Source organism: Melampsora larici-populina, assembly GCF_000204055.1.
Source record: "Melampsora larici-populina 98AG31 unplaced genomic scaffold MELLAscaffold_264, whole genome shotgun sequence".
In the NCBI taxonomy this organism is placed as follows: Eukaryota; Fungi; Basidiomycota; class Pucciniomycetes; order Pucciniales; family Melampsoraceae; genus Melampsora; species Melampsora laricis-populina.
The window spans coordinates 2,562-11,224 of record NW_006769018.1 but is presented as its reverse complement, the minus strand read 5'-3'; the positions used below and the strand labels follow the sequence as shown (position 1 = coordinate 11,224).

Genomic DNA, 8,663 nt, shown 5'->3' with positions numbered 1-8,663 from the left:
TCAGAACTATGTAGCTAGTATGACAATCATTCTATGGATCTGTATGTACAAATGTACAAAAAAGATTATATCTTTTTTAGCAGACCAGCATGCTGTGTGGTCCTATTATGAACTATTTGGAGGACAATTCCAGCTTACCAATGCACCCAAAATCGAGCGTTTTGGACCGGAATTGAAAAAGTTATGAGTATTTTCAGAAATCAAAAGTTTCTCTAAACACTAATGAGCCAAATCTCAGTGCTTGTTACAGGTTGTAATTGGATGATTGTGAAGGTTTATTGTTAGTACACTTATCAATACGGACTGTAAAAATATGGAAAAATATGGAGAGTGAAGCTCTCACCGCAGGGAACAAGATGCATATTTTTATTCATTTTTTGCCCTTCTCCTGGCCTCTCAATATTTTTGTGTATCAATAATTTAATTTTCTGCCCAGAAAATATTATCTTTCTTGTAGTGTCACTATTGGTGTAGAGTGCTCAGGACTGTCGGCGGTCTCACTGGGGTCTGGCTTCACAACGACATGACGAATGGAGGTAATGCAACGTTGGTTAGCAGTGAGTTGGATACTATTAGAGGCGCTATACCTAATACTGCCTGGGTGATGTATTCACGCGAATCCAATGCTGAAGAGACGTTGATAATGGAGACTGCGGCCAAAAAAATAGGTAAGTCTATTGGCAAAAACAAAAAAGGGCATAATCAACCATCTTCACAAAAGGCAGATGACAAGCTCGACGTAGTGGAACCAAAGGAATATGAATTAGATGATGCTTCCGAAGATGGAGAATTCAAAGCAGAGATATTTAGTGACCTTGATTCAGAAGTATCTGTCGAAGAGAAAGATGATCCATATAGTCATTTAAACAACTTGCAAATGCATGATTTGTTTGGCCCTTCAGATGACGAAGACGAAGGCAAAGAGGAAGATGAATGTACTTCTCTCAATATGGAAGAAGAAGAAAAAGGCAAGTGTTCCTTCTTTCTCATCTTGATTGTGATTGTCACTGACGTTCACAATATCATGCAGATAACCTTCAAATCCCTACGGGTGGTAAGGATTTGAAGGAGGCAAATGAGGACCTCAACATCCTCAACCCTAAGCCTAATATGAAGAAGGCCAAGGTCGACCCTAAGCCTAATATGAAGAAGGCCAACCTCGACACCAAGCCTAATATGAAGAAGGCAAACCTCGACACCAAGCCTGATATGAAGAAGGCAAAAGAGGATGTTGACATCAAGCCTAAATTGAAGGAGGCAAATGAGGACCTTGACATCAAGCCTATGGGTGAGCAAGCCACAATGAATGACTGATGACTGTCAAGGCGTTAACCCATCTTTACTTTTGTGGTCAATAAAAAAAATCAGATTAAAGTTGAAGCTGAAGGGTCACAGCGGCGTCAACAACGCTGAGGCTGACACAACTCATGCTCCAGTGGTTGCAGACACCACAGAGAAGCCAGAGGAGGTTCCTCCTCCTGTTGAAAGGGTGACTTTGCAAAAGTCAAAGCGTAAAAGGGCGGAGAAAAATTGATCTTTTTTTCTTTTGTGTCTTTTTGTGTATCTTTTATTTATGCTTATTCTTTTTCTCTAGTTGCTCATTTAGACGCACCTTCTTGATTTATTTTTGTTTATTTATTTCTAGTCACTCATTTACACATTATTGATGGCCTCTTTTTGCGTTATTTTTCTTTATCTTCTGTTCCTCTTCTTTCTAGTCACTTTCTCTTTATTTATTTTATGTTTTCTAAGTCACTCATTATGGTTGTGCTTTTGGCTGCTTTTTTTCATTTTTTGGTGCGTTTTGGAACAGTCGTGAAATTAATGTTTTCGCCTGAAATCACTATTTTTGCGGTGATTTCTTTTTGCAATCTTCATGGACCGTGAACAAAGGATTGTAAAAGTACGTATTCCTTTGGAATAATTGAATTTCACATGCTTCCTCTTTAACGGACATTAAATGTTGCAAGTGATTGATCGGAAAAGTATATCTTGGGGGTTCAGGTGTATACTTTTGCAATCAAACGTTTGCGGGTTTTTTTTTCCCAGACATTTGAAAAAATAAAAGTGCCGTAAAATTAAAGATTGTCTGGGGAAAATGTATTTTTACAGCCATCCAGTTTTGCAGTGCTTATGGTCCGCAAAACAATGTTTGGAAAAATCTACGCGCCCTTAGATAAGCCACCGCATCTGCAAAATCGCCTCCTTCAGGCTCTACATTACACTTGAGCCACTCGCGTGAAGACACACATCTAGATATAGTTTGTGGAAGCAGGCCACCACAATCTGTGGTGGCAACATCAGCAGCTGACGAGAAAACCCGCTCAGCAGGGCAGGTGGTGCCTAAGACCGAAAGGTAATCCCTTGCCATCACGGCCAGTACAGGAAATATCAATTGATTAGCCTATATACAATCAATGATGAAGTTAAGTTAGTATTTGTTCCAAATAACATGAGACTTGAGAATCCAATTGTACCCCCCACCAATCTAATGCAGTCTGAGTCTTGTCAAACTCGCGCTGCCCCATCAAGTAGGCTTCCAGTTCGGCTTCTTGCGCCTTCATACCATCCTTTCTAGTAGCGCTAGCAGTGAAATCGTCAAAGTCGTTGTCGTCATTGTTGTCTGTGGCAGTAGTTTGTGCATCTCCTTGGGGTGGGTTCAAGTCTGGTGAGTAATCTTTTAGCTGTGATTCAAAAGCAGAGTTGATCAATAAAGCTGCTTGTTCTTTGTGTTTGGGATAGAATTTGTGGATAAAAGCTAGCTGGTATCAAGGGTGCAGTATAGTTGCAAGGACCAAAGCATTACACTCCAAAGCCTCATGAAGGTATAAGTCCAGCTGATCTTGCATTACGTTGATCATATCCTTGAGTGGAATGAAAGGTGTCTTGTTGCGAGCTTCAGTAAGAGATTTCTTGATTCGATTATATTCTACCAAGACAATGGCTCCTGAAGAAAAGTCCCCCTCCATACGCTTAGTGCCTATTGAAAATATCTATCAAATGGGAGTTACAAAAGAAACACTGAATTAGTTTGTTGGGGATCTTGAATCCTAATTGTAAACAATCACCTCTAGTATTCCATTGAGGGCTTTGATTGCCTCCCACTCATCAGCATGGATGAGAGTACCTTTGAAGTACTGAGACGATTTGCAATCAGCGCTTAAGATCTTGTTAACTATCTGTGAGCAAGTAAATTAAGACTGATAAGTTTACAAGATAAAAACATGAAAACTGAGAAACTTACATCTTGTGCTGCACACATTCGGGTGCGTGAATCATATATAACATTCCAGCAAATACCATAGCCTGCGATAGGAGTCTTGTAGTCTAATCCGGCTTCTTTTGCGAGTCCTTTGAATTGCAGTCGACGAGAATGAGATCCTGCAATCTTTTTGCTGACATAATCAACCTGAGAGGAGTGTGTCAGATTTTGATTAGGATCAGGTGAATAGATAAATCGAAAAAAGTAACAAACCTTGATGACTGCCGATGCAAAGATGTTACCTTTATGTTTGTCAGAGGTAGGTTCTACGCTCAAGCATAGTACATCTTCAACTTCACCCTGGCCTTGGTCGGTTTCATCAAGGGGGTCCTCTATATCAGAATCACCAGAGTCAATTTGTAGTTCATCGTCTCCGTTATTGAGTTGTACAGTAGGGATGGGAAATGGTAATGTCGTGTCGGTGGTCGGTTTTGAGTGACCTGGATCGATTGAAAGTGCTTTGAGACCAGCCTTTACTACCAACGCCAACTTGTGGCAGTAACAGCGTGCGTGCATTGTGTTACTGTCCCACACGACCGGTTCTTCTACCGCACCAAACATTACCTCCATTTCTGCAGCCATGGTGCCATTGTTTGATCCCAAGTCCGTAGTCTGCCCTAAAATGTAAGTATCATATGAATAAAAAAAGGAACAAGGTCAGATGATTGAAGTATTGTCATAGGTGAAGAATTTACTTATCTTTTTGTGTAAACCATGACAAATTAAATATTGTCCAACGAAGCATGCAAGTAATGATCCGTAATGATTCCAGGAGAAGATTTTGAGGGTCAACAGGACAGTTTGAAAGCAAAAATACTTGTCGGCATAACAGGCAAGGAGCGCTATGAAAGCATGGTGATTACCTTTAGTTGTCCACACGTCGTGCACTAGCCATATGCAACTTGAGTTATTCTGTAATTCACAAATATTGATTAGTATGTGTTAACATATATAAGTGAGACAAAACCAAACGATTTCACTTACCAAGACTTTCTTCAAGACAGCTGAATGAAGTGATTTGTATAGGCTTTTGGCTGTTTGAGCAGCCCAGGTAGGTGATCTCATGTTGGCTCCAGGGTTAGACCGCTTGAAAGCGGCTCGCAGAGTGAAGTCAGAGAATCTCAGCCATGGAATTGCATGGCAGACAATCCAGATAACAAGGAGAACATTAAGGATTTCCACCGAGAATGCTGGTCTCTTGATAAAGGCCTGCATCATCTTCCCACTGGCTGTGTTGGCAATTTGGGCTTTCTGTAATTCTTGATAGGTAGGAGGTAGTTTCATGCCAGCCTTGATTGCCTTTTCACGTCCAGCACAAGGGTTACAATCCGGTTTGCCGTCTCGATGACCATACATGTTTGAATTGGTCTTGCGACCCCTAGTTACGTGCTTGTTGCACCATAGGCAAGGGTACAGACGCTTGAAAGGACCAGACTGCTAGCGGGAATCAGTATGATTATAGAGCTAAAAATCACTGATATAAAAGACAAATGATATTCAAGTACTTACCTTGCCCGGCTTGTGCCTTGGTTTGCCATGATACGAGAGAAGAAGCGTCACACCACCTTTCTTAGGTGGTTCCTTTTGGTTCGCAGCTTCGTCATTGGCAGAAGACTCCTGGTCGACATCAACCACCTCTGGAACCAAAGTAACCTGAGTCAAATTCAATAAGTCAGCTATGGTGATAGTCAAAGTAAGTGCATAAGAAAAAGAAAGACAAAAGCGGTGATAGTCCAAGTAAGTACATAAGAAAAACGAAGAAAAAAGCCAACCTGGAGTTTGAAACCTTTCTTCTTCTTTGCCTGGCTTGTCTTCGGGATGGCCTGTTTACGCTTTTTAGTGGCCTGGGACGCGGACTGACTTGCAGCAGGAGTTCTCATTTGGCTAGATGAGCTTGGAGGTTGACAAGTAGCTGAGCTGGGCGCGACGTCACTGGTGGCTCTTCGCAGGTCGGGTGACGTAAGTACAAAGCCAGGCGATGGTTGAAGTCGATGTGGAGAGCGGGTACGTAACTCTTGGTCTGTGTTTGGTGTGGCAGTGACCGCTAAAGTATTTGAAGTCAAACTCGAAGCCATGGCGAAGAAAAAGAAATATAACTGATAAAAAGACAAGTGAAGGAATTGGAGTCAAGAGATAGTATTAAGAAACTGATAAAAGACACAGAGACGTCGTTGAAAGGATGTGTGGGGGACTTCGAATACAATGAATTGTAATGGCTGATAACAGAAGAAATCATCAGTCCACCATTGATCACAAGAATCAAACAAAAGGGTACTCACGGTCATGCTTGACAGATCCATTCTGGGGTTCTCAATCGTGCTGTTTGGGGTTCTGAATCGTGCTTGTTGGGGTGCTAGTGTCCCCATTGGGCGAGGATTAGGAAGGAAATGCCCAATTGGCTTATCCCTGCGTCGCAGGTCAACCCCTGCGGTCGCCTCCCTGCAATTGCGACCCAAAAAGACCGCAGTGAACCCCTCGCGGCGGCCCGGCTGTACCGCAGGGACGGCTCGGGTCACTTTGACCACGGTATGACCGCAGCGCTACCGCAGTCCTCTGCGGGGCGGTTTGCGTGTTGGGTCTGATCACCTATTGGTTTCAAATATGCCTCAGCTCACTGGCACTGATAATTCTTCTTGGGTGAGCTACCCAAAAGCTCACCTCTTTCAGCGTTTTATCAAGGTTTCAAGACTGGAATAACAATTGGTTGATGTTTCAATGGTGAACAGTCAGTTCCAGCATCAAGCCAGTTGAAAACATTGTCCAGATCTTCTGCCATGTTTTTATGGACATCATTGGACATTCACACCACAATTACAAACTCATTTGTCACTGGTAAGTAAGTGCAGTGTTTCATGAATGTCAGTACTGGGCACATGCAACACTGGAACCGCTGCGAAACACTATGGATTCTGAGCCCCTGCAGCAGCAGTGCGCAGGCTCCAAAATGAACCAATGCAAACTCACATTGCTATTTTTGTAAAAAAAAACTCTGGCAATATTGTAGTGCAGTGAGCGCTACAATATTGCTATATTTCGCGCTATCATGGGAGAAACAAAAAGAAAAACTTGATTGCACTTTCAATCTTGAGAGTGAGAGTATATCAAGTAGCAAACAATTAGAAAAGAAAACATGTTTTTTTGATTTGTATCATTGAGAAGAAGACAAAATGAAAGTTTTATTTATTTGTATCATGGGATTTTTCATGTATCAAGAAACAAAAAACTAAATCAAGAGAGTATTTTAATTTAAACCAAGGTTGTCTTGAATTGCATAAAGGATTTGAAATATTAGACTAAGAGACTACCTTTTTTGCCTTTCCTTTCTTTTTTTTGTCATCTGATCTATGTAGCCTTGAAGTACCTGGGCAGCTTCTGCAAATGCTCCTTTGGGGATTATCCCCTCCTTCAACCAAGCTTGGGACCCTGCCAAGCGCTCCATGGTCTTTGGCAACATACTGCCTCGTGCAGGTGTACAGATATCGGCCGCAGCCAAAAACATACGCTCACATGCGCAAGACGTAGCTGATACCGCCAGATAATCTCGGGCAAGGTTGGCAAGGGTAGGGTAATGGTGTTCATGTTCCTGCCAATCAATCAAGGCCAAAGTTAGTCAGGTGAACCCATAGAAAAAAGATAAAACCAAATAATACAAACCTTCCACCATTCAAGGGGGGTTTGATCTTTTCTGATAGGATGTTGACCTTTCAAATAATTGTCCAGCTCTGTAGAAGAAGTGATTGCGACACCATTAGTTTGTCCAAAGATATCAAGCGCATCAGGCTCCTGTGGATTGATGTTCTTTTTGGGTTTGGGAGTTTTGTTGTGCATGGCCGTTTCTTCCACAAGGTTATCAAAGGCGTTTTTGATCAACAGATTAGCTTCAAAATCACAATCAGGATAGTGTACGCTAAAAAACTTTGCATGGAAGTGTGGGTTTAAGATGGTGGCAAGAACAATTGCTTCGGAATCAGCTGCCTCATTCTGGTACTCTGCCAGCCACTTGATCATGACATCAATCACATTAACCAGGCTGGGATAAATTGAACATTTGGCTTTATGAGATTTAAGCTCGGTGATCACCCTCTTGTATTTGGCTAGGAGAATGCAACCAGTAGGGGTGTCACCCTCTACTCTAGCGGTTGCTTCAACAAAGGTCTAAAGATACAATGGTATCCATTCGTGTTTATTCATATAAAAGTGAATTATGAAAAAGAGTAAAATAAACTTGTACCTTTAAACCTTTATTGACTAGCTTGAAAGCTTCCCATTCGGAGGGTGAGATTGTAACTCCTTTGAAGAAGCATGCCTTGCGATTGGCTGCAATCATGGAGTTGTTGACCTGGAAGAAGAACTATCAGTTAAATCTTATCAATGTAGAAAGAAATCCGAGAATGTGTACCTCTTGTGCCTCGCAAGCCACCTTGCGGCTGTCATAAGGACTATTCCATCGTGTTTTACAAGGCTGCTTCAGTATACGGCCCTTGTAACCCATTCGATTGGCGCGGGTCTTGAAATCATTCCAACATGCAGCACTTCTGGCTATCTGTCCAGACACAGCATCAACCTATAAATGCAATGTGTGAGAAATTGAATAAAAGAAAACATTAAGAGAAAACAATTAGTGAAATGAAAAGGCACTGACATTTGAAAGGGCCAGTGCGACTATATCCTCCTTTTTGCTACCAACCCCTCCTAAAAGTTCACCTACTAAATATTGTTCATCTTCGTCATCAGCACCATCTGGCTCATCTGGAAGACCGGTTTCATCATCTTCTTCTGAATCCAAACCAAACTCAATTGGGTCTTCGCCATTGTTAACTTCCAGTCCTGGAATAGGGAGAGTTGCACCATTGGGAATAGACGGTTTAATACAACCAACCGTTTGACCGAGTGCCTTGAGACCGTGTCCAACTGTAAGATTAAGCTTATGGGCGTAGCATCGGACATGGTGAGTCGTGCTATCCCAAAAAGCCAGATCTTCAGCCTCAGAAAACATGCGTTGAAGTTTGTCTGCCATTGGGTGATTGTTCCCTCCACTATCAGTGGTCTGGGCCAACATGTAAGTATGGCAAAATGAGAAAAAAAATCAAAATATCAAAAAGAAGTTAAAGAAAGAAGAAAAAGGAAGTAGAGAATTGAATTGAAATAGGATGAAATTATATTTTTGTGAAGCTTGTGTTTAATCAAAAATCATCCAATGGGTCTGGCTAGCAGAACCCCAAAGTGACGCCAACCAACCATTTTGAGAGTCAGATGGGTGGATCTGTATTCCCAGTTGTTGTCCACATAATTTGTTGTGGCTCCAACGAAGGCATATTGATTGCCTTTTGTCGTCCACACATTGTGTATCAAGCAGAAACGACTCTTGTTTTCCTACCAAAAGACAAAGATAACATGATCA

General features: G+C 41.8%; 1 protein-coding gene across 1 annotated transcript; it reads left to right on the top strand.

Moving 5' to 3' along the window:
* Window positions 1–877: 877 nt before the first annotated feature.
* Window positions 878–1,314, top strand: MELLADRAFT_114616 (uncharacterized protein; the record flags this gene model as incomplete). Its single annotated transcript, XM_007419596.1, has 2 exons — window positions 878–974; window positions 1,031–1,314. 2 exons carry the CDS (start codon window positions 878–880, stop codon window positions 1,312–1,314), a joined length of 381 nt encoding a protein of 126 aa, XP_007419658.1.
* Between the last annotated feature and the right edge of the window lie 7,349 nt (window positions 1,315–8,663).